Consider the following 27732-nt stretch of genomic DNA (forward strand, 5'->3'; position numbering starts at 1 on the left):
ATTCTATTTGACCAAATACAAACACTAAAGAGCAAATTGAACAATAATTGCTTAGCCCTAGTATATTTATTAAATAGATACTAAGAAAGATAAACATTAGTTTACATATTTGTGCAGATGGGGTTAGCATTTTAAAAATGTTGATGGAACAAAAATATTCACAGAAAGGACTATTTCATTGTTGATTTCCAAAAATACTACTACTAAACATTTATGTGACACTTTTCATCTTCAAAGTGCTTTTGAAATGTTAATCCTTATAAATAAGGAATGAGAAAAAGAAAGGAAAGGGGAAGACATTTGCTCTCTCAACTTTGTATTATAGCTTTAATTTATTTTCATTTATATCTGATACTATTTTAGTTTAAAAAAAAGTTCAAGAAACCCTTTAAGTCTAAAACCTATGTTCATACTTGAAGCAATCAGCAGGGGAAGCCATTAAATATATTCACTGAGATCAATGTTTTTCTCACTAAAATCTGGAAATTACTTCAGTCTCTCAGAAAAACAAAACAAACTATACCCCTACAAAAGTGAAAAGCACAACTAATTTCTTAAAATATAATGAATATGAACGCAACAGTTTTGTACATTCAAATGCAAGATGACAAAAAAGAAATTACCTTTCAGAATCTCCACTGATTGTCTCCCCTGCTCTCTGTAGAGAAGAATAAAAAGTAGTATTTAGTATCTGGCTTGAAAAAAATACTTCCTTCTGTGATCAAAACCACACTATCTGTAGGAAAATGAGGTCACAGATATAAACCATAACAGCAGCTCAGTAACTCTAAGAGAAAGGAAACTGAAAACTTAGTTAAATTTCAACTAAAAGTGATTTCACCACAGAGATATAATGTTAAAAAATTCTGCATTTATCAAATAAACCTCAGCTGATGAGGTTATTGTAATGAAGGCTCTTTAAAATACATAATGTGCTTTAGGATTAAGAAATTGTATTTTCTTCAGAATAGGGCATATACTATAATATTTGCATTTCCAATTAACTGAGTGGGGATTTTAAGGAAAAGGAGGAAACTGTCAATTTAACTTACTTTGCTGCACAGAAATCACCCATATGAGGATTTAGATAACTATTTATATTCCAGAAGTAAGTGATCCGTGGATTAAAAAGAACACCTTTTGCGAAATGTTTTGTTTAGTAGAACTTAAACCAAGTTTCCCTGAGGGGGAAGAAGTTTTCTCACCAGTTAAGAAACCAATAAAATAATTTATTCTCATGAAATCAACCAAACAGCTTGAAACCACAAACATATACATTCTAAATTTTTCATACCATTTATGTATTTGGAAACACAGATATTATGTGAAAGTTTTAAAAAATGAACCCTGAAAACTTTTACCATTTAGTCAGCAACAGTGACAAACAGTATACTGTAAGAGCCTAGGCACGTACTAGTTTTCTTCCTCTGAATTTCCTATGTAGGAAGATGTGTATGCATCTTAATACCATTACATTAAAGTTTTACCATGACGATACCAAGCATACATGGGCTCAGAGAGGAAAGAAATTTTTAATCTGTCCTGTGTGCATATTTCAAGTGTAGGGACAGGAAGTCTTCAAGTGCAAGGCATATTTCTTTGACCTTTGCCTTCCTGAACGTAAATACATAGCAATATGAATATTTAAAAAACAAACAAACCAACCAAACTAACCTACCAAGACAAGACATTCCACAGCATATGCAGTGGGAAGAAGAAGAGAGAACAAACAACAAGTGACAGATGTGTAGTCATGTTGCTAAATGCCTTACTGGAAGGCACTCACATGCTATGGTCATGAGCACCGCATAACAATCTACACAGAATAAAACAAAGTCTATTGGTTTTCTTTAACTATCTAGGTTATGAACAAAAATGTCAAAGAGAATTTTTGAATAATAACCTTGCTCCTATATATATCCTACATATATAGGATTTATATGTAGAAGCAAAGTTGAGGAATTTGTGCAAGCTATAAAACCTACACCACATTGAAGGAGAATCTAGTTTTGTGTTGAAACTACACAAAGTTTCACAGGATTTTGATACAAAATTCTAAAGGAACAAATCCTGCTCTTTTCACCTAGCTATGCTGGACCAGATGCTGACTTCTGTTACACCAGTATAAATCTGGAGTAATTCCACTGAATTAATAGAGTTACTCCAGATTTACACGGGTGTATCTTAGATGTGAAGATATTCCTTTAGGTCTGCTCTGCTTTTTAAACTCTACATAAGGGGACTTCCCTGGAAGCACAGAGCAGACACAGTGGCTGTCCTTGTCCCTGGATACAGGGGAACTGCCTGAGTGCCTCTGCACTCCAGCCATTCCCAGCTGATGGAATGGCCTTCTGGAGCTAGAGGCAGCCAAGCATAAATTAAAAGAGCCTTCAGACTGCTGTAACTTACCCACAGAATCCAGGGGATACAAGGGTGACATACAGCCAACTTTGCCCTACCACCTTGAGCTGGGCTGTGCACTCTTTGGATGCAGCTTAAAATCTAGGCCAATGCCTACCAAGGCTCCCACAGGAAAAGTGCTCTTAACAGGAACCATGGGTCACCCAATGAAATTAATAGGCAGCAGGTTTAAAACAAACAAAAGGAAGTACTTCATCACACAACACACAGTCAACCTATGGAACTCATTGCCAGGGGATATTGTGAAGTGCAAAACTATAACTGCCTTCAAAAAAGAATTAGATAAGTTCATGAAGCATAGGTCCATCAATGGCTATTAGTTAAAATGGTCAGGGATGCAACTCCGTGCTCTGGGCATCCCTAAGCCTCTGACTACCAGATGATGTGCCTGGATGACAGGAGTGGATCACTTGATGATTACCTGTTCTGTTCATTTCCTATGAAGCACCTGACATTGGCCGCTGTCAGTGGCCATAAGAAAGGATACTGGGCTAGATGGACCATTGGTCTGACCCAGTATGGCCATTCTTATGTTCTCCCTGACTCTCCTGTAGTGCAGCACAGCCTGATAATGACTTAATATAGCCATAAGAGCTCAATTCTGTCCTCAGTTAAATTGGTGGGACAAATGATAAAACTAGACTCTTAGATCTTTATTAACATCTTTGAGCCCAGTGTGACAGAGTGCTGGGAGCTAACAGATGAGCCAGTGCTCTGATCTCTTAAGCATTAGTCAGCTCCACTGGAGAAGGCTGATTGGGGATATGCAGCTAATTAGCTGATAAGGTTGGGAGGGCTGATGAACCAATTAGCCATCATCTGAGGGGGTATAAAAAGGAGAATCTGGGCTAGCTGAGTCCAGTAGCTATGAGATCTCAAGGCAGGGAGACCTCTGTTCCCCCCCGGGCTGTGTGCTAAAGGACAAAAACACTATAAATATTGTGTTGGTGGTGGAGATGGATATATAAATAAATTCACATGAAGTTGCCACTTACTGGAGAGACTAAGAGGTTTCTGGGACATCAGAGGATAGTGATGGAGTTTCCCCATTTACACCCAGCTATCAGTAGTTTTATAGCTTTATAAGTACCTAACACAGTATAAGATGAATTTACAAAAATGGATGAGCAGATTATTTTAAAATGTTACAAAACATCATAATTTATGGTTCATAAAATTGTATTTAACAAACAGCAAATTGTGCCATTATTTACACAGAATGGGGCATGGTTCCGATCTCACTTACACAGTCTATGTCAAATGGAATAATGCTAGTCTGACTGAGCTACACCTACACACAGAGAGAGCTCTATATTATTGCAATTTCTAATGATTTGCTTAAATTCAAAAGTAGGTGAATAATGAATGGGATTGCCATTTGAGTTCCAATGTCAATTTGATATTTAAAAATGGGCTTGTCTATTCTAAACAGTTTTTATACTGATTAAATATATGGAAATAAGCTTCCCATAAAGCAGTAAAAGCTTTAAAAGCACCTTTATACAGGTATTACTGCACACACACTATGAGGGTTGCACCAATTTAGCTAAATGGGTTTCTAAACTGGTATAAAAAGTGAGTGTAAACCAGCTCAAAGACAGATGATGGTTCTTGGTGAGATCTATAATTACCCACTTCATTACATTCAGGCATTCCTTGGGCCTGACTCTCCACTACTCTGTTGCTGCTTTGAATATGGAAGGATCCTACCAGGATTTATGGATTTATTAAAAGAATAAGCCAACAAATATGTCACTAATTAATTTCCTTCTAATTTCTCTGAACTAATCAAATGATCAAATTAAGGTTACAACTGAAATTCAATCAATAAATGAATGATTCAATTCATCTGGCTTGTCAATTAGTACACTCAATAATTAAATCAATGTATAAGATGAACACAAGAATTATTTTAATACTTTGCAGGAAAGTTAAAGAAGAAGAAGAGTCTGTTAAAGACACAAGCTGTCCCTTGCCTTTCTTTTAAGGAAGTCCAGCTCTTAAAATTATCTTTATGGCATCCCATTTTGGTGTCCACCTTAAGTTTCTCTGAACATATTGTCTATATTAGACTATTTACTTAGCTTATTTCTCATCCCATATTAATATGTCTGCATCTTTCTGACACACTTACACAGATGCAGAAGTGATTAAGTGAAGTACATAGTTTTGAAATAACACACTTTTAACCCAAAATAATTTCTTACAAATTAGATAAAAGACTTTGGGAGTTTTAGTGCCTACCTGGGGAAACAGTAGCATACAAAACTGCACAATCAGGGGTGCAGTGGTAGAGGTAGGGGTGACACAGGTGCACCCGACTCCACTGCGTCCCGGCCCAGGGCCCTAACAGTGGCGGGATCCTGACCACAACGCGCTGACCTTATCTCAGGCAGTGCTGCAGCCAGACTAGGGTCAGCTGCCCCTGCGCCACTTCCTATCTCCCACTCGGGATGTACCTGGATCTGTAGGGGGTCCTCTGGGTCATCAGGGTAGAAAGCCCATGGCAGTCCTGGCAACTCCTCCGTGGCTTGGCCAGTGGGTGGCTCTGGCAGCTCTGGCCAGTCCTCAGCTGCGCAGAGGTCTGCAGTAGTCTCTCAGCTTGGGAGCAGCCGGAAGGCGTCTGTCTCCTTTGGCAGCTGCAGCCTGACTGAGCTCCAGGCCCCACCCTTAATACTTCCTGTTCCGCTCTCTGACTTCCGAGGGGCAGGCACGGCTCAGTGGGAGGCCATGGCTTCCTGCCCCTCAAATTCCTCTGCTGCCCTTAAGTCTGCCTCCAGCTCCCCACTCAGTCTCCCCATTCACATTTTACAGTGCTCAGCCTGCTCCTCACAGTCCCAGTGTCCTAACAGTGTCTTGTCTAGCCCTCACAAAAATAGAGTGGCAGCCATTTTGCTGTGGTCATGGTTTCTGTCTCATTGAAAAGAGTAGTCATTGGCAGTTATCTTTATTGGGGCAGCCTCACGTCCACATACAGATAGATTGTAAGGAAATAGCAGTCATCTTGCTGGCTTCAGCTTCATTGAGAGTAATGGGAGATTGCAGCCATTCTGAATAACGGAAAATCCACAACTTGGCAGCCTTTCATTGCGTTTTCATGAGACAGATAAACAAACAACCGAACATCACTACACTCAGAAAAACATCGTGAGAGTTTGCAACAATGTGTTACAATTTTGAGTGTCTAAAGTTAGCCAAAATGGATTTGGATGTCTAATATGTTTTGCATTTCTATAACACCTTCCATTTGAGAATCTCCATATTCTTTTCAGACTTTAAATAATTTAAGCTCACAATATTTCAGTGAGGTTGGTAGTATTATTTCCAACTTACAGATGAGGAAACTTAGCCACAAAGAAGTTAAGTGATTTGCAAAAACTGGAATAAAATTGAGGTATCAAAACTTCTTATTCTCACCTTTAAGTCTCTTCTGTCTACATCTCATCTCCCACATTCTCCTAACTTGTCATGCCACTTTGCTCTACTCCTCTCACCAGCAACTACAACTTTCTCATGCTATTCCCTAAGCTGGCAAAATCTTTTCAGATCCTTTGTACCGTTCATTCTCCTTCATTCTTCAAAAGTAACTTTACTTAGCTTTCCAAAGCTAACCTCCTCTCCACAGCTCCTGCCCCACTTTACTGTCTCAAACTACAAACATATTATATTAATGTACAAAAAATAGGAAACTACAATGTCTACCCTCATAAAATTCTAAAATGTTCAAGTAAAAAAACCACGTAACACAATCCTTTACACTTGTAACTCTTTTTGTTCATATAACCCATCATCATCCACCCACCCAACCATCCTTTGTTTGTTACCCTTTACTGTGCCATTTCTACTAGTAAATTTTAGATGAAGTTGCTCAGGAAAAGGAACTTTCTTTTATTATTTATCTGTAAAGCACCATGTTTATCTATCGTTCTATGTAAGAAATAAATAGCAATAAATAATAAAAAGCTACAAGACTGTCCTTCATCCCTGTATGATATTGTTTTAAATTTCAATTAAACATTAAGAAATGGAAATGATAAATCAAATATGATTCTTGAGCCTGAGTTAGGAATGTGTTAATATTACGTTATGAATCCAATATAGATCCAGGCTACAGATCTGTAAAATTATTTTTTTAAAGGAACACCAAAGCTCAAATACATCCTATGTATACACTTTCAAAAAAGTCATTCATTCTAGTGATATCCAAGTAGGGTTTAAATATTCCAGACATGTATTGCAAGTTGTCACTATCTAGAAAGATATCAGTCTGAGGCTATCCTGATGTTAGATGTAAGAATTTGTATACTATATCTATTGGAATTGGGTGCCAATTAGGTTCATTAATTTTCCTTTCTGACTGTTTACTTTGGTAAGGTTTGAAAGATTTCAGCGGGGAGATATTTGCATTAGATATATATTTTTTGCAGTGGCTCTACTCACCACCATTTTTCTTAATTACTCCTCCTGTCATGTCCATAATACTTCAGACAGACAGTCTCCTTCAAGAGCAAAGTGTGCAATGAATACACATATAAATGGCACTTGCTATCACGAAGGCATTAACGACATTGCCATTGCACTTGTTTAAAATATGAGAGTTGACAGTCCATACCAAAGACATGCTTGGGGTTCTAAATCAGCATGTGAAGTTTCACAAAGGTTGCACAAAGGTTATCAGGATTAATAAAATGTATCCATCTTGGAAAATTTACATCTTTCCAAGCTGGAATGTTCTCTTAATGATTAGCACATAGGACCGGGAATTAAGAGTCCTGAGCACTATTGCTGGATCTGCCACTGCTGAACTCTAAGACCTTGCATAAGTTACTTATGCCAAAAATACCAAACTTTTGGTGTATAAAGTTAAGCACCTAAGACATTATTTAGGCACCAAAATAAGTTGCCTGATTTTTACAGTGACTTCAGTTACTTCAATGGTAGCTGCAGATGATCAGCATCTCTGAAAAAAGAAAGACATTTATTTAGGTTCTTAACTATAAGTACACAATGTTAAGTTTTCAGCCCTGAACTCTGTCCTTTGCTTTCCCCATTTTTAAAGTGCAGCCAAAAAACTGACTTCCTTACCTCACAAAGGTGTTATTAAACTCTATTAATGTTTGTAAAGAGTGCTTGGAGATCCTCAGATGAAAAATAATACATAATTGCAAAGTATTATTGTCATTCTGTACCTACATTTAAATAAGAAATCATACTCACCCTCTGATAAGGTGTCCATTTCACAAAATGAGAGTGAGGATTGTGCTATTTACCTTTACATAGGTAGTGCATTATGGTGATCAGAAGGATACTTTTTGCCACCTGCATGCTACATGTATAAAGCATTTTAAAAAGTCTTAAATCTTTGTTCAGTAAAGCAAGAGAGACAATTTTGCTGAACCCTCCAAAGACGCCAAGTCACATGTAAATGTCTCTAGAAATTGCATGGAAAAGATGTTAAATTTAAATGTTAATTTCTTGCACATCTATTTCCATTGATTGACACAACCACCTTTGAGAGAACAAGCAGGACGATTGCAATCAGTGACTGGTATTGATACTCTATATTTCAACTGCACATTCTGCTTCAGATGTGATTGACTGACATTCAGAATACATGGTAGTGACAAATGTAGCTGCATACTTTGCCAAGATGTTTCAAATATTCTGAGGAGATCCTGTTTAATTATTATACATTAGTTTTCATATTTGATTTATGGAATGTCTTTTGGATTAAAATGTTGCTATGGTAAATATGTATTTTTAATCAAAACCAGAATACATGCCAGTATAACAACATCTGTAATACAATGTAAATGGCAAGACAGTAAGTATCATCTTTATTTTATATCCTTTCCCCCCTCTTAGCTTCCTAGCCATTTTGCATTATATATTGTTAAGAGTGATGGGTCTGTTTCCTCTTGTTGCTGCACACAATGCCACTCTCTCTCACTGATCCAGTTACAGTAACTTATCTAATGCTGATATCAAAGACGGCCTCCCTTCAAATAAGATTTTATAGCGGATGAAAAGTATGTCTATGATAACAATGTTGCACCCTTGCCCTAGGAAGTGAGGGAATTTCATTGTCTGAAATGATTGCTTAGTAATAATGTATGAGCCGCCACTCAGCATAAAATTCTTTAATAGGTTTTCCATTTTAAGCAGGTGAATACTAAAAGTGACTTCATTCCTCCTCCTCCCCCCACCCCAAGTAAATTAGGAGGCACAAGCCTCAGTGCCTACCAGAAAAGAAAACTTATGTTGGAGCTATCTATAGGAAGAGTAAAGTATTCATCTACATTTTCTTGAAACAATGTGAAAAACCATTCAGCATACCATACCTGTCAGCAGCACAGTATCAGTTAAAAGCGTTACAATAAAATCCTGATTAATAAATGTCAGAATTTCTACTGCAGTAAAGTGTTATTAAAATATGAATGAACCAAGCTGATCTCCCTAGAATTATACTGGACAGCTAAAGCAACCTAGTAAAAGAACTTTTAGAGACAGCGGCATCATCGTTTCAACCACACTACTGCCATCCATCTATGATTTATTCATATTAAAAGATGAAACGATTTTTTTCCCTCACATGCCTCTTCATTCTGGAGTTATTAATTCAAGACACTGAAAAATGGAAAACTCGTTCAGTCCGTTTAACTGTTTCCTACTCTATATAATAATCAATGAAGCATTTTTTCCAGAAGTGTTCCCAATGTACACAAAGCATGTACATGCTGGGATGGTAAGGTCCCAGCAATGGGTTGGTTGGGGGACATGGATGGAAAAAGAGGGGGACTGGCGGAAGCCCCCCGGCTAGATATGAATGAACATGGGGTATCTGCATTTCTAGATTTAGAAACACATTGAAATATTGAACAAGAAAGTAAGAATATTACAAGTAATGAGGACGGCCTCAGTGAAATAGATCACCCTGGAGCAAACCACCTCTGATAAATCAACTGGTATGTGGGTGTGCTGCTGACATACCTACAAAGAGCATACCGCTGTACACAAGCAATGCTTCCTGCACCTGTAATATGTATGTATTTCTTATTTATTACAGGATTCATATGGTTTTTACAATAATAAGGAGCTCATCATACACTCATTGACATTGATGACAACACTCCTGTTGATGTCAGTGGATACAGGATCAACATCTACATATGAAATATGCACCTAACTTTCAACATAAGCACCACATCACTACACCATGTCTCTCCTTACTTTGAGATAAGAATTTATTGTCATTTTGGTGAAGCACTGCTTTAATCTGTAAATGAACAATCCATCTCAGGTCACAGAAAATGATGGTACAATGAAGTGCTGGCTGTACTGTTCACTACAAATAAACACATGTATAAATGGGCCCTAACTAGAACTCCTTTGAACTTTTGGAAAATTGAATCTGCATCTGAGCTTTGCAGCCCAGGCTAAACTTTCAGAAATTGCTGTACACTAGACCACACCACACCTTTAAGCAGAGCAGAGAGGCGTTGTCCGGATTTCAGGGGAGAGGGAATAGCTCCTTACAGCCAGAAGGGGTGTGAGGTTCAGAAACTGATGCAAAGTGGGGGAGTGGGTCAGCGTTGCAACGCTGACTCATCCCCGGGACTGGAATGGCTGGGGAGTTCAAAAGGGGCAAGGCCAGGGGGGAGAAACCCTTTTCCCTGGACCAGGAGGAGCAGCACCCACCTTCCCTCCCCTTGAGGTGTCAAAATAACAGGTTTGGTAAGGACCTACTGTGGGCACTGTGCTAGCCACTCCTTTCTAGGGGGGCTGGGAAGGAATTTTTCCCTCACCACTAGATTGGCCTAGGTGGAGTGTTTTTTTTGTTTTTGTTTTGCTTTTCCCACAGTGGGTTCAGGGAGAGCTTTGTTATAGTGAGTAGGGAAGGATGTTAAGTTATGATATCACAGCTCATTATTTAAGTGTGTGGCAGAGGTCCAGTGCAAGTACTCCATAGGGAAGGGATACAGTGACTGGACAAATGGCTTGATTAAAGGACTTCAAAAGGAGGTGTTGGTTAAAGGAGGGGAATGCGGGGGTGGGGGGGGAGGCGGGGGGCAGAGTTGGGCTCCTATGACTGGTACAGCAAGGAGCCAACCTCCCTTTCTTATAGTCTACCTTAACCCTTGTTTGGGGTTGGGGGGTGGGAATGGTAAGGTCCTAGCAATGGGTTGGCTGGGGTCCTAGATGCAAAAAGAGGGGAGGTGGCGGAAGCCCTCTGGCTAGATACTGAATGAACATGGAATTACCTGCATTGTACATTTTTATCTGCCAGGTAGTCCCAGACATCTAATAATAAAGTTGCAGCCTGATTAAAACCATATCTAGTGTTTCCTGCCCTTCTTTCGGTAGAGCCAGACAATGAGGATGCATCCTCTAGCATAACATACATTTCTCACCCACGTATTACCTGGTCTATAATTTTGAAAAAAAAAACCCTGCATAAATTATGTTTTATTTCCATGATCCAGAACTAGTGATCTAACTGGTGACATTCAAACTTTACATCAGATACAAGAATGCACTGTAAAATTGAAGTCAATGGATGTGTACCAATCTAACACATAATTCACTTGCATTGAAATGCTGCATGCATATGAAACCCCTTTTCTCCATGTGCACAAAACCAAATCGAATTGGTGACAATCCAGGTAAAAAGCCCTACATTTCACAAGAGTGGGTGTTTTGAAGTAAAATTAGATATGACTAGCTATACCTATAGCAACCAGAAAAAAAACTTCATGTAATGCACATGTGAGCTATTAAATGTAGGCGCTATTAAATGTTTGCTTCACAATTATTAAAAAAAGCATATACAAAATAAGAATCACAATGATGAAAATTTAATCCCATGCAAGTTTCTCTACAGCAGATGAAAGATCAAGATTGACAATAGGGAAAGCAGGTCTGTGCAGGGAAAATCGTGTTTTAAAATGCACTCTACTACTTTCCCTTGAGATACCAAATGTTCTAAAGGGCACATTGTCACCTAATTCTAATCAATCTTTTAAACTAGAATTGAGTACAAATAACTTTTTCACAGCTCAAGCTTAAAGTTTTTAAATTCTGGGGAACAAAATAGTAGATAGTACCCAAGCTTACAGAAAAGTCTGCAAATGAAAACCATCAGTTTTATTCAGTCAGCAGTCAATGAGATAAATTAAACCAAGTTTGAAAATGAACATGGGGAACAGGATAGAACAGGATTGGTAACAATACAGTCTTTAGTCTTGCGGTCACCAGTTCAAATACAGCTAATGGTGATTAGGGCTCCGTCCTGCATAGATGTATGCATAGTTTGTGCTTAACTTTACATGGCTGTGAGCAGTATGTAAAGTTAAGCACTTGCTTAAGCCTTTGCAGGATCAGGGCCTAAAAATTATTTTAGTCAAAAGGTTGTTTGGTAGTTTATACAATTCAGTCCATTTTTTAGTGGTTTTTTAATCTGGTCACATCCACCAGCACAGCTGGCACTAACTAGAATCCTTTTTGGTTACGGTTTGACTTAATTTGGAACCCTCTATCATTTCAGGGTGTGTTGACACTGCAAAAAACGTGAGTTATTAACTTGGGTTAGCTAACCTGAATTAGCTAATTTGGGTTACAACAGAAATGAAGACATGGCAACTCAGATTTTAATTTGGGTTAGCAACATGCATTCACCTCAGGCTGACATATAGGCTCTCTCTGACACTGCTAATCTGCTATTTTAACTGGATTTGGCTAACTTGGATTAGCTAACCTGAGTAAAGACGACACTTTTTTTTTGTATTGGAGACATATGCTTAGAGATAGTCCTCCCAGAACACGATGGAGACACATTGATGGTTCAGCGTAAGGTAGATGGCACTGTAGCTACCTGTGCTGTAATCTTTTTTTAACAGATTTCATTTTCCAGCACTATCTGTCACCTTTCACAAGTACTAAACTCTCTTTTAAAGAGAGATTAGTGTAACAGAAATTGGGACATTACACTCAAAACACCAGGCTTTTTTAGTTGTTCTGCATAGTCCTAATCACTTGAACATTACATAAAGAAATCATTTTAATGTTAATAAGTGCATTATTTGTGGAGAATAATAGGTAAAATGTTAGGAAATAGACAAAAACCATAGATTAGGCTTTTATTATTATTATTAGGCTTTTAATTTTCTATTATTTAAATGAGAAAAAAAACTAAGTTCAATATGTAAAGTTTGTATGCACTTGAATATTATCAAAATAATTTGCATTGCTAGAGCACCTTCCATCTTACATTCAAAAAACATTTTATTGATACCAGCAATTTAACCCCAGGATGCCCTGTGAAGAAGGTATTCCAATTTTATATGTGAAGAAACTGACACAGAAAGAGATTATGAGGAAGGCTAAGGCAGAGCTAGGTAAAGAACCCTCCTGCCTCCCACTGTTGTGTCTTACCCACAAAGTCTACCTTTCTTCCATTGGTATGAATGAGGAAATAGGCTTTGTTTGACCACATATTAAAACATAAATAATGGCAGCTCTATCCTGATTATTTTATTTATGTTTCTATTGAGTTTAGAGAACAGAGTAGTTCTCCCATAACTCATTTAACATATGTAATTTCCCACAAGTCAAAATTAAAAATGATGCATGCTAGTAGAAACATAATTGCCTTGTGGTTTGGCAGAACATGGACCTATGATTCTGGGGATCAAGAGAAGTGGTTTCAAACCCTGTGGTGGGTCGTATATTTATATTATTCATATATTGTCTAATTTTCAAAAGGTCCTGAGAATTCACCACACACATCGAAGTCAGAGCCAAAAGCACACCACAACTCTGAAAATCAAGCCAATATTTTATCTCATTGTCAAAAGAATCAGTCTATTTCTATTTGGTTGTACCTCATAATTTAAATGGCTCCCACTTGTTTAATGTTGCTGATATTCTAGATATCACTTCTTCATATGGATGATTGACTCTTTGCTTACGTTGGCTTCTCCACTCCACTGCAAGTGAATTGTTTTTATTTCATATAACCTCAGCCACTGAAAAAATAAAATACGGTACTACATTTTTAACATACGTTCAGATTTTTTAATAAACTACTACTAGTCTTGATCAATATTAATATGACTGTTCTATTATTAATTAAAAATGTAAACTTCTGTTCTAATCAGGTTCTTATACAGCCCCAGCACTGTAACAGCTCTGTGTCTTGAAGCAATATGACCAAGCTGAGCAATATGACTAAGCTGTCACATTTGTTCCCTCATCCTCTCCCCAAAAAGAAATTGTGTGGAGTTTGTTTGGAGTTTTATTTCAATAAAATTTTTCTTAAATTATAATTTAATATATTATATGTACCATGTGCTACCTGTTTACATTAGCAAAAGCAAAGTCCAGGAAGTGCACCTTGCACTTTGAGCAAAAGGTGATGAGGTTTGTGATGGTCCTTATTTCCAGTGTGAGTTTGTTCCACAGACTTGGAATATTCCCAGAGAAAGCTCTGTCTCCTGCACAGGCAAAATTTGTCCTTACAATGGACAAATTTTAGGGAGTGGGGAATGTGCCTGAGGAGCACAGTTGTCTTCTGTGGTCCTTGTCATGGAGCTTTATCAATTAGGTAACCTGGACGCAGACAGCTGCCTGCCTTGAAGATAAGAATGAACACCCTGAATTTAACCTGGGAAGGAAAGACAGTGTAAAAAGCAGAGGACAGATACGATGTGTTCATGGTAGCCTGAGTTATTAAGGAACTAGGCTGCCATGTTCTGTAAGGCATACATTTTTAACAGTGAGGGTAATTAACCATTGGAACAATTTACCAACCATCACAGTAGATTCTCCATCACTGACAATTCTGAAATCAAGATTGAATGTTTTTCTAAAAGATCTGCTTTAGGAATTATTTTGGGGACATTCTATGACTGGTGTTACATATGAGGTCAGACTAGATGATCACAATAGTCCATTCTTTGGAATCTATGTATTAGTTTGAGTTTTCTAAGAACGGCTGGTTTCATGACCAGGTAAATAGCATTGCTCTAGTTCAGATGAGAGGTGACAAGAGTGGATATAAACTGAGGTTAGGTCATCGTCTGCCAGGATGGGATGCAGTGTCCTGGTTTGCTGTAGATGACAGAATGCATTACTTGCAGATACACATCGCTGAGGAATGCAGGAGCACTCAAACTGCAGATTGAGCTGACAACTGTGGTTGTGCATCTTCAACCAATGGAAACACATTGAAAAATCTGTGCCACATCTGAAAAATGCTCAAAGTGCTTCCATCTTGCTTATATTCAGTTTTAGCCAGCTGTTTTTCATCCATAAGCTGATCTCATCTAAGCACTATGCCAGGTTAGTGGTGCTGTAATATGCTGTGAAGGATAGGTATAACAATGAGTCATCTGCATATTGTTGGCTCTTGGGTTCACAACATCTCCCCAGTTCTCTCAGTGGCTGGATTTAGATGTTGAAATAAAATTTAAAAGGTCGTAGAGCAGTTTTAAAATTAAGGACAGGGGGAAAGCCAACAAGTGCGGAGGAGCACATGGTTCAGACAGCAACATCCCTTCGGGGAGGATCTATAAATGGAGATTCTCTATGTCCTAGTAAGGAGGAGAGGATGGAAGATGATAAAATACAGGTAGGATCTGATGAGAAACAGTCAAATGAAAAAAAGTCCTACTCAATTACATCATGTAATGGCAGACAGCTAAAAAGTGACAAATTTTCAAAGTGCTTATATACCAATGCTAGAAGTCTAAATAATAAGATGGGTGCACTAGAGTGCCTCATATTAAATAGGATATTGATATAATAGGCATCACAGAAACTTGGTGGAATGAGGATCATCAATGGGACAGTAATATCAGGGTACAAAATATATCAGAAGGACAGAACAGGTCATGCTGGTGGGTGAATGGCACTATATGTGAAAGAAAGTATAGAATCAAATGAAGTAAAAATCTTAAATGAACTATACTGTACCACAGAAACTCTATAGATAGTAATTCCATGCTCTAATAGTAAGAATATAGCAGAAGGGATATATTACTGACTATCTGACGAGGATGGTGATTGTGACTGTGAAATGCTCAGGGAGATAAAAACGGCTATTATAATAAAAAACGCAATAATAATGGAAGATTTCAACCGTCCCCATATTGTACCATCAGGACGGGATGCAGTCACCTCAGGACGGGATGCAGAGATAAAGTTTCTTGACACCTTAAATGACTGCTTCTTGGAGAAGATGAACATAATTTGTTGGGGAAGAGTCAACATGGTTTTTGTAAAGGGAAATCGCCAATCTACTAGAATTCTTTGAGGGGTCAACAAGCATGTGGACAAAGGGGACCCAGTGCATATAGTGTACTTAGATTTCCAGAAAGCCTTTGACAAGGTCCCTCACCAAAGGCTCTTAAGCAAAGTAAGCTGCCATGGAATAAGAGGGAAGGTCCTCTTATGGACTGGTAACTGGTTAAAAGACAGGAAACAAAGGGTAGGAATAAATCATCAGTTTTCAGAATGGAGAGAGGTAAATAGTGGTGTCCCACAGGGGTCTGTACTGGGCCCAGTCCTACTCAACATATTCATAAATGATCTGGGAAAAGGGGTAAACAGTGAGGTGTCAAAATTTGCAGATGGTACAAAAACTACTCAAGATAATTAAGTCCCAGGCAGACTGTGAAGGGCTACAAAAGGATCTCTCAAAACTGGGTGACTGGGCAACAAAATGGCAGATGAAATTCAATGTTGATAAATGCAAAGTAATGCACATTGGAAAGCATAATCCCAACTATACATATAAAATGATGGGATCTAAATTTGCAGATGATTACATGTTCTGTTCATTCCCTCTGGGGCACCTGGCGTTGGACACTGTCGGAAGACAGGATATTGGGTTAGATGGACCTTTGATCTGACCCGGTATGGCCTTTCTTATGAATAGAGCCAGAGAGAGAACTGATCCTTGTAAAACTCAACAGTGTGTGTGGAGGGGATGGGGGTGTCTAATAGTGGAGTTTCCCATATTACTCCTTGGGTATCTGCCTACAGGAAGGACTCAGATCATCTTAGCACATTCCTCTGAAACCCTGCTACTTACCTCCAGTGGGAAGGCAATATCTCATAATGCTCTGTATCAGATGCTGCATGGGTTCAAGAATATGAGAACTGATCTCTGCTCTTTGTCCACCGATATAAGAAATCATCCATTAGTGCCACCAATGATATTTCCATTCCATGTCCTGGTCTGAATTGTGCTGGTTCTAGGATATTTGCTGTAGCAAGATGAGTTTGAAAGTGGCTTTTGTTCAGCTTCTCTGCGAGTTTGCTCAAGAATGGGAGGTTTGTGAGCATTAATTAGCTAGGTCAAATATATCCAGGGTGAATTTCTTAAGTGTTGGTCAGATTATTGCTGGAAGAAAGGAAGGAAGATTCCTTCACAAAATGAGGCACTGTCTATTTCAGTCATGAGTGACCAAAGTTGCTTCTGACTCTCTTTCACCAACCAGCAACAGTATATATAATTGAGACTCACAGGTATTTGATCAAGTCCTCTTTAGATGCCCTATAGGTCTTATGGAGTAAATGGACCAAACTCAAGGAGTGAAGTGTAATTGGATCCACATGTCTTGCGAAATCATCCCAAACATGGGTGATCTCATCAATAAAGTAGAAATGACAGTTCTTGTAGTGCTTAGATTCAAAAAGCCAGATTTTTCATATTAATGTATCATTTGAGAAAGATTAGTGCACTAAAAGTTTTTGACAGCGCATTAACATTAGAAATGTTGGCATTTAAAATAATTATGTAATGACCTGATCCTGCTCTCTCTGAACTCAATGGCATAAAACCTTTTGCTTCAGTAAGGGCAGAATTGAGCCTAAATTGTAATTTACTAGGGTAATGAGCTTCATGCATCCGATGAAGTGAGCTGTAGCTCATGAAAGCTTATGCTCAAATAAATTTGTTAGTCCCTAAGGTGCCACAAGTACTCCTTTTCTTTTTGAGAATACAGACTAACACGGCTGCTACTCTGAAAAAGGTTAAACAGTGTCTTTTGAGATCAGATCTAAGCAGTATGGCTTTGATCTGTAAATCATGGCAGTAAATTGAAAGAGTATCACCTGTACCGGGAAATAATTACAGTTATGTGAGTTTAGTCCAAAAATACTGAGATTTACATTGAGGGATCAAGGGGTTTCAAGTCAGATTGATCCAGGTTTCCAGATACAAGTTAATGCATTTCAAAAGGATTTAGAGTGAATGTTTTACTCCCCGTTTAGAATTTGAAAGAGAAGAGAGCTGGAATAATTGACCCTCCACAGCTGTATTCACCAGGGGGATGTCAGCCCATGAGTGGGGCAGAATGTATGTATGTATCACATGTGAGTTGGCTATTCTGAACACTATTTGCTAGCTGTCAACCTGATAACCTAACACCACTAACATTCTTTCCTTAACTGCTCATCTCCCTCCTATGGACAGATTCTCTTCAACAGTCTTTTAACCCATATTTACCCAGTGAATCTGCTCCCATTCTTTCCAAGGTAGCCTTGGCTGACTGCCTCCCCTTCTCTCCCAGACAAAACTTTTCCAGCCCCACTCTTCAGACAGGGTTAACCTGCTCCTCTCCCTTGGTACAGGGCTAGCCAGCTTCCTCTATTTACACAGAAGAAGTGTTCATTGCCATTGTGAATTGATCCATTTATTTATTGAGTTCACTTTTTAATTTCAAAGAGCACCTACACATAGCAGTTCCAGGCTCCCGTTTGACTAAAGATATTAAATTCTTAGGATAATTAACCAATTCTTTGGATAAAGTAACAGAACTTAGACATGCAGAAGACAGAATGTAATATGAAATGTGTTGATATTAACAATACTTTTTTATTTCTGTAAGTATTTCCTTGAACTCTTTGTAATCTTTTTCATAGTGAAGATCAAATATTATTTTTAAAATGTTTGGTGCTTTGAACAGTGTAATTTAATTAAAAACTGGCTGTACTAGAGAAGTACTGAAGTCAACATTTTCCACCTAAATATATGAGTGCTGAGCCCTCACAATGTGCACTGATTTTAATAGGACATGCAGAATCTCAGTGCCTCTGAAAAACATGTATTTAGGGACCTAAAAATGGATTTATGTGGCCAACTAAAAGTTCTCAATGTGCTTAAAGTTAAGAGCAGACTGGGGTCCAAGTCTGTATACATCTGAGTATTTAAAGATTACTAGTTCTTAAAGCCTAGAGCAGTGGTTCTCAAACTGTGGGTCAGGACCCCAAAGTGGGTCGCAACCCCGTTTTAATGGGGTGGCCAGGGCTGGTGTTAGACTTGCTGGGGCCCGGGGCTGTAGCTGAGGCCCAAGGGCTTCAGCCCTGGGTGGCAGGGCTCAGGTTACAAGGCCCCTGCCTGGGGCTGAACTTCTTGAGCTTCGACTTTGGCCCTCCCACCCGGGGCGGTAGGGCTTGGGCTTTGCCCCCCTCCCTTGCCTGGGGTGGCAGGGCTCAGGCTTTGGTCCCTCCTCGTGGGGTTGTGTAGTAATTTTTGTTGTCAGAAGGGGATTGCGGTGCAATGAAGTTTGAGAACCCCTGGCCTAGAGACTCCACTCTTCTACTGCTCAGGAGTGGGTGCACCAGTACGTAGGCCATTAAAAAGGCACAAAAGGTTATATGTGGTCCGAGAAAAAATGAAGCAGAATTTCTTGAATGGAATAAGGAACACTGTACATACATCACAAGGACTTCTTCATGTGTACCTAATAGACTTCTGCATGAACATATTCTCTCTCAAATCTGACTATTGATCACAGACTTAGTATAAGGAAATGAGTTTTTAGAAGTAGTGGAAGGAAATATGTTTTTTTTTTCAACCAGTTTTTTCATATCAGTTACAAAAAGGAAAATTATTTAAAAAATATATAGCAAGGTCATTCTTGCCTTAGATAAGAATTCCATGAAAAAGCAAATACTATTTGTATTAAAGATCTACACAGTTAAGCTTTAAATTGCTGAGTTTCTAACTGGCAGTTGAGTGAACCCAAGATGTGTACAATTAAAAAAAAAATCCAGTTTCAAATAATGAATCAGATTCTGAATTCACTTACATTTGTGTAAATTGAGAGTAACTCTTCTGACTAACAGAGTTATGCAGGTATGTAGCTGAGATAAAAATTTCACGCAATGACTACAAGATGACATTTTGTAATTTTTTTGTTCTGCCAACATTAGGATAATTCTTGTCCAAGTGTTAATTAAGAGCACAAGTCTTCACACACGTATCTGAAAATACAATACAGAACTTAATCAGAGGTGAAAGTAAGCCGGCCCGGTCTGGTCCGGAGTATCGGCAAGAGCCGGGGTGCCATACCAGACCGGCTTGCCCAGGCAGCGTTTTAAAGGGCCTGGGCAGTAGCGGTGGCCGGAGACCTGAGCCCTTTAAATCGCCGTCCGAGCCCCGCTGCTGGAGCCCTGAGGCAGCGGTGGCAGCCGGAAGCCCCCGGGGGTCCTTCAGCAATTTAAAGGGTCTGGGGCTCCGCTGTGGGTAGCGGCGGCTGGGAGCCCCTGGCCCTTTAAATCACCACCAGAGCCCTCGGCTGCTGCTGCTACCCCAGGGGCTCTGGCAGCAGAGCTTGGGCAGTGCTTTAAAGGGCCCAGAGCTCCAGCCGCTGCTACCACAGCAGAGCCCTGGACCCTTTAAATCGCCGATGGCTCTGGCAGTGGGGCTCCAGCAGTGATTTAAAGGGCCCGGAGTTGTAGCAGTGGCAGCTGGGAGCCCAGGGGTTCCTTTGGCAATTTAAAGGGCCTGGGGCTCCGCTGAGGGTAGCGGCGGCCAGGAGTCCCTGGCTCTTTAAATCACCGCTGGAGCCTTTGGTGGCTGCTGCTACCCCAGTGCTCTGGCAGCAGGGCTCGGGCAGCGATTTAAAGGGCCTGGGGCTCCACAGTGGTAGCGGCAGCCGGAGCCCCGGGCCCTTTAAATGCCACCAAACCCCGGGGCTGGTAGCTCCGGTGGTGATTTAAAGGGCCTGGGGCTCTAAAGGCCCCACCTCTTCCGGTTAAGGCCCCACCCCTTGCTCAGGACGCCGGCATACCCAGTAAGTCCTTTAAATTACTTTCACCCCTGAGCTTAATTCTTATTTGAGGAGACTGGTCCAGAAACTGGGAAGATGCTCAAGAAGGTGTGTTTGGAAGCACAATTATTTCTCTGTGTATTGCAAAGTGCATTCAGATATCTTGTATGCTCAAGAAAATTTAATCAAAATTACCCAATAACTTACTGGTAGGCCTGTAAATGTGTATACACCACCATTGGTTCATCCTGGTCCCAAAATCAGGTAAGATTAGAAGGGAGATAAAGATATTATTGACAGGATAACAGCAGAATGGAGTTCTGCCATTTGGAATAAAGGGCTTACTGCTCAGCTAATTCATGGAACTAGAAATAGCTCTATTCTAGAAGTCTGAGACAGAGACTTGACCTGGGCTCTGATCCTGCTCCCACTAAAGGCAATCACAAAAATCCCATCGAGTTCAATGGTACAAGGTAACCTTTGGAAAAACTAATAGCCAGTCTTCAAAGAAAATAAGAGAACCATGACCTTCAATGGTAACACTATGGATTAAAGTAAAGCACAAGAATATGCCCCCATCTACAAGGGCTTACTACACCTATCTTTGATAGTTGCCTCTTGTACTTCATTGGTGCTTGTTGTAATTTGATAGGTTTTCGGATGCTGAATCAGGACATATTCTCTTTGGTTTTGTTTGCTCAGTTTGTTTCCTCTGATTTATTGAAAGTTAAAGTTTTATTTTTAAACATGACCAAGTAATTATAAAGTCTTGCTGTTTGTCCTGTAAATACTGTAACACATACAAAATAAAATGTTTAGTTTATCGTAATCCCAAATTTTTGCCTCTCTAATTGAAGCCTACTTTTTGTACAATAGTAATATTGGGAGTGGGGCAGAAAATCACTTTAATTGTTGTAACTTACATTTTTGCTCTTAAGAGATCCTAAACAAACTCAGGGATTGTTCTTGAACAAGGAATTGATGGTATAAACTACATAATATCTGGTCATTTGACTTCTGCCATTTAAAAGACAAAGACTACGTATAAATCAATAGACGTTACATATGGTGGATGTGACTGTTATAAGTATACCCTTGTATTTGTGTTGATATTTGCATAACTGATTCTACCTTTTTTACTGGCTTCTAAATTTCTAACACTATATTTTCATGTATTTTAAGAGGATTCTGAAATTGTATTTCTGTATCTGAAGAGAGGATTCTGATTCAGTTGCTAACCCACAAACTACTAACCATATAAAGAAATGGCCTCTGATTACATATGTCCATACATCCATCCAAATATATTTACACAAACATGTGTGTGTACAATTGTACACTTAATTTGCATGTGCAATTATGGCAACAGCATGTAGAAATTTGGTATTTGTACATACTAATGACCAATTAGAAATCTGTCTAATTGTATGACCATATTATGTGAGCAACTGTGAGCACATTTTTATTTGTGGTCCTACATTTCTGATCTTTTGAAAATAAGAAATAGCTCATCCTAGTTCCCCCACTGTATTTTGAACTCCGCCCATCTTTCCAAAGAGGCCAGTCTGGGGATCAGTGGCCACCAGGAAGCCCATGGGAACACAATTCCTGCATAAATCATGCTGCCATGAGGATTAGGGCACTAATCCCTCACCATCCAAATTAATGGGAGTTTTGCTATTGACTTTAATGGTTGTGGGATAAGACCCTTGGGTGATAGGGAGGCAGTGACATTTTAATATGAATATTAGGGCCGTCAAGCGATTAAAAAAAAACAATCATGATTAATCACACTGTTAAACAATAATAGAATACCATTTATTTAAATATTTTTGGATGTTTTCTACATTTCCAAACATATTGATTTAAATTACAACACAGAATACAAAGTGTCCAGTGCTCACTTTATGTTTATTTTTTATTACAAGTATTGCACTGTAAAAAAACCAACAGAAATGGTATTTTTTAATTCACCTAATGAAAGTACTATAGTGCAATCTCTTTATCATGAAAGTTCAACTTATAAATGTAGAATTATGTACAAAAAAAAACTGTATTCAAAAATAAAACAAGGTGAAATTGTAGAGCCTGCAAGTCTACTCAGTCCTGCTTCTTGTTAAGCCAATCGCTCAAACAAGTTTGTTTACAATTGCAGGAGATAATACTGATGGTTCTTGTTTACAATGTCACCTGACAGTGAGAACAGGGGTTCTCATGGCACTGTTGTAGCCGGAGTCGCAAGATATTTATGTGCCAGATGTCATATGTCCCTTCATGCTTCAACCACCATTCCAGGAGACATGCATCCATGCTGATGACAGGTGCTGCTCAATAAGAATCCAAAGCAGTGCAGACTGACGCATGTTCATTTTCATTATCTGAGTCAGACGCCACCAGCACAAGGTTGATTTTTTTTTGGTGGTTCAGGTTCTGTAGTTTCCGCATTGGAGTATTGCTCTTTTAAGACTTCTGAAAGCATGTTCTACACCTCATCCCTCTCAGATTTTGGAAGGCACTTCAGATTCTTAAACCTTGGGTCAAGTGCTATCTTTAGAAATCTCACATTGGTACCTTCTTTGTGTTTTGTCAAATCTGCAGTGAAAGTGTTCTTAAAATGAATCATGTGCTGGGTCATGATCCAAGACTGCTATAACATGAAATATATGGCAGAATGTGGATAAAACACAGAAGGGGAAATACAATTCTCCCCCAAGGAGTTCAGTCACAGATTTAATTAACACATTATTTTTTTAATGAGCATCATCAGCATGGAAGCATGTCCTCTGGAATGATGGCCAAAGCATGAAGGGGCATACAAATGTTTAGCATACCTGGCATGTAAATACCTTGCAATGCTGGCTACAAAAGTGGCATGCAAATGCCTGTTCTCACTTTCTGGTGACATTGTAAATAAGAAGAGGGCAGCATTATCTCCTGTAAATGCAGACAAACTTATTTGTCTTAGCGATTGGCTGAACAAGAATTAGGACTGAGTGGACTTGTAGGCTCTGAAGTTTTACATTGTTTTGTTTTTTGAATGCAGTTATATAACAAAAAAAATCTACATTTGTAAGTTGCACTTTCACAACAAAGAGATTGCACTACAGTACTTATATGAGGTGAGCTGAAAAATACTATTTCTTTTATCATTTTTACAGTGCAAATATTTGTAATAAAAATAATATACACTTTGATTTCAATTACAGCACAGAATACAATATATATCAAAATGTAGAAGAACATCCAAAATATTTAATAAATTGGTATTCTATTGTTTAACAGTGAAATTAAAACTGCAATTAATTGCGATTAATTTTTTTAATCGCGATTAATTTTTTCAAGTTAATTGTGTGAGTTAACTGAGATGAATCAACAGGCCTAATAAATATTAAAAGTTCTGCAAAAATGATAACATTTACTATACTTATCAAAATACTATACCCTTACAATATCATTATAAATGAACTGTTTCCTTCCCACAATATTAATTATTATTAATAGTAAATTGATATGGAATCGCACCATGCCTCCAGTCAGGCTAGGAGTCCCATTGCGTTGAATGCTGTAAAGACACTAATGAAAAAGACAGTCCTGCTCTGGACAATCTCTGGTTAAAAGCCTCATGACTGGTACAGCAGCTACAGGCCTGATTCTCTCTCCACAACAGTTTCACATCAGTGTCGCTTTATTGATTTCAATGAATTTACCTCTTCTTTACACCACTATAAGTGAGAGGAGATTTAGGCCTTACATTTTCCTCTATGTGAGCCTAGCAACTAGAGTTGTTTGTGGTGTTCTAGTCAAAGCCTGTGAGAATTCTAATCTGCCTGACACGTCTGTAAATTATTAACATCCCTTACACTCATCACGTAAATTACAAGGATTTTTATGAAAAAAATAAATGTCCATGCTAAGAAAAAAAAAGTAACCCCATCATAAAATAAAGAGCTGAACCTTAGAGATGACCTTCCATGGTCCATTCCCTGCTCACAAAAACTAGAATTCTATGGAAATGAAAATTTGCTAGCAAAAAGCATCTTGATCTGCCATACAGACAATCTGAAATGCAATATATTCTATCTAGATATGTCCTTTGCTTTAGATGCAGATGTAGCTTTGCTACATCTTTATATACTCACTGTTCTGCTAGACTTTGGCAATACATGCTCTACAAAAATACTTTTTTTATTGCTTTGAAACCCGTGTGTTCTTTCTCCTAAGCATTTTCTAAAGTAGACTTGTTCTAAAGTGAAGCAGCAGCCTTAGTCCCAGAAGCTTTACATATCTCTCTGGTTCAGTAAGCTGATGCTTAACCCATCAAAGATACAACACTGGCAAATGTATTATGCTCAGCTAAAAATAAAAGCTGCCTTTGAGGTTTTTCTTCTACTCGCTCATGTAGAGGGGTTGGGGTGGAGACAGGAAGATACTTTCCCGCAAGTTGCATATATCTACAATTCAAAGAGGCACTTAGTTCTTTTTGCTACATTTCTATTTTTTAGCATAGAAATTAAGAAAAGAACAAAAGAAAAGGATCATTTAAAAATTCCTAATTATCAGATATTTTATACATATTATGTTAGTCTACAGTAGGTAATAGATTCACCAGACGGAAGCATCAAAAAAGAAATATTTAATTTCTTTTGATTTTTAAAAATGCACTCCATCCAGTTCTCTGGGTAAATTCACACTTAAAGCATAGCAACTATTTAGGATCAAACTAATTATTCCCAATAACTTTATCTCCCATAACCCTCCTGCCCCCACAAAAATTATTTCACCCCATCCACTAGCTCAGCCTTCTTCCCCTATATCTCAGGAAAAACATGAAAGAACACATGAGATTCACAATGTGATCTATAACAAAAAACTAGGGCTTTGGTGAACCAAAGAAGGAAATGCATTACACAGCCAAGAAGAACTGTGAGAACACACTGAGAACACACAGCTCCCAACCTTATCCAGTATTATCACACTTAAACTAGGGATTAATTTGCCCCAGATGATGGCAATCGTCACAGTCTCTCACAGGGATATAGATGGGATCTGAAGAAATCAGGATGCAACTCATCTAAAACATTTTAAAATAATTTTGCTCTAATGAAGTCAAACTTTTCTTTGTCACCACAAAATATCATCTCATGTGCCTGGTTTTGATTACATTCTATTATTCATCAGAACTTCCCACAAATAAATACATATTTTTCTGGGCTATGGAGATCCTCGAAAATTTCCCACCTCTGTTCCATTTTTAATCTGATTTAAGATGTACCTGAAGATTCCAAGCATCTGTTTTATGGCTGGAGATTGCACTTCTGGCAGAATATGCTCTCAAAAGTATTTCAAACCTTCGTTATGAAGGGGGTGGTGTGCATTGAGAGTTCAGAACACTTGGTTTGGAAGGTCATTGCTAGAATTATATTCCATTTTCTTCACCTCAATCCACTGATTCGAACATGCAAAGCCATTGTGACACATCTAGGTCTCCCCTTAATAGTTTTTATTTTGAAACATCACATCATGATCCACCCTACTACCTGCTATATTTTTTCATGGTAGGAAAAGTTGATACAGTACATGGGCAACAAATAGATATTATCTCAAATAATAAGTATGGATATGGAAAATGAAACAATAATTAAAAAAGGGTTAAAGGAGGAGTGGACACCAATGTCTACCCAAATTAGTAAAATGTATGCAGATCATGAAAAAATGCCTAAAATAAGACAGAGAGAACAGGCAGGATACTTCCCAGCAATGGTTAAACTTCATTTTACAGTAAGCAAAAGCCTAGTTTAGTCACTGATAACCAGAAACACTGTTTTAAACATGTGTTTAAATTCATGTGCATATGAGGTCTGGAAACATGAGTTTTGACTCCCTTCTTCAGGGACCAATGATAAAGAATGCATTCCCAAATAACAGACATGCCAGGCTGGGTTGTTTTGGGCAGCTGGAAATGGCACAAGAACTTGTAACCTGGTCTCAAGTCTGTTCTTTAACATGATTGGAACAGATAAGAGACATGTTTGTGTTACAGCAAATTCAGCAATGCACCAGTGTTTTGTGAAATTCACAGTCTATCAATAGAGTATATTATCAAAATAAACCCCCGCAAAGATTGAGGAGGAAAGGAAAAATAAAGATTATTCATCCCTGGTGAAAGCCACGGATATTTGCATTTAATTGAAAACCTAACAAATTATCTGAATCTGTAAATGGAAGCCAAAAGACACTTTTATAGTGCTCGTATGAAATATTCATCAGAATTTCGAGAACAGGCTGTGGCTTGATCAGAGAAAAGTTAATAGGTGGAATTTAGTGTCCCTTGGTAAGATGCAGTAAAATGAACACACAAGCTGAAGGAAGAGAGATATTACACATGGAAAATGGAGAGCAGAGCTTTTCAACAGAATTTATTGCCATACATGGGAACCTTAAGCATATAGGTGCTCTAAGTAAAGACTGCTCTTGGAAGCTCAGCCACATGGGATGTTGCTGATACTTACTGTTACTAATGGAATAAGCCTCTGAACTGCACCTGCACACAATCACACTCGCAAGAAACATGCGTTTTACTTTGTGAATGGGATTAACAAGAGCCAAACATGCAGCAGTCATACTTGTATTTCTTTTGGGTATTGGGCCCAGTTCGGCTTAATTTTATTGTGTACGCTGTCCCTGCTGCTAAATGCTTCATGAATTAATCAGTCGACAAAATATGAAACTGAAATTTGTTGTTAGACCCATATGATAGCTGGCATTTGCTTTCTTCGATTTTAAGGTTTAGGACAATTTTAAAAGTACTACAGCGTCTAGACTTCCATCACTTGCAATGTCAGGTTTTATTTTTAGGTACATATGTAAAATAAGACCTACAGGGGAATGATAGTGTGCCTGTACTTGTAATTTAAGTATTATTAACAAACATTTAGATTACTTCATGTGGCTTATGGCTGCCCTTTAGCCTGTTTATAGATAGTGAAGTTCAAATGTATACTTTCACTTTCAGCTTGCCTTTTGTAGCCTGAGGTAGGAAATAATAAAACCGATTAAACATTTTATTAGCCTGCTAACATAATATACAGTAAATCTCAGAGATCTATAGACACTTTCATCCCAAAGGGCTCTACAATGCTTGCCACCTCTAGGGTGGAATACAACAATTGTTGGCACTGCTCAGCAACACTGCTCTACAGTTTGGGATGGGAAGCAAAGAACAATTATAAAATCAGATCTGCCACAGAGTTCT

General features: G+C 38.5%; 1 protein-coding gene across 1 annotated transcript in view; it reads right to left on the bottom strand.

Annotated features, from left to right (window-relative positions):
• The window catches only part of LOC140917643 (connector enhancer of kinase suppressor of ras 2), a 461714-nt gene that overhangs the window by 87703 nt on the left and 346279 nt on the right, over positions 1–27732 (bottom strand). The window contains exon 15 of the mRNA XM_073360900.1: positions 624–658. Coding sequence (XP_073217001.1) covers positions 624–658 — 35 coding nt within the window. The remainder of the gene's footprint in view (positions 1–623; positions 659–27732) is intronic.

The sequence above is a fragment of the Lepidochelys kempii genome, chromosome 9 (assembly GCF_965140285.1).
Source record: "Lepidochelys kempii isolate rLepKem1 chromosome 9, rLepKem1.hap1, whole genome shotgun sequence".
Classification (NCBI taxonomy): domain Eukaryota; kingdom Metazoa; phylum Chordata; order Testudines; family Cheloniidae; genus Lepidochelys; species Lepidochelys kempii.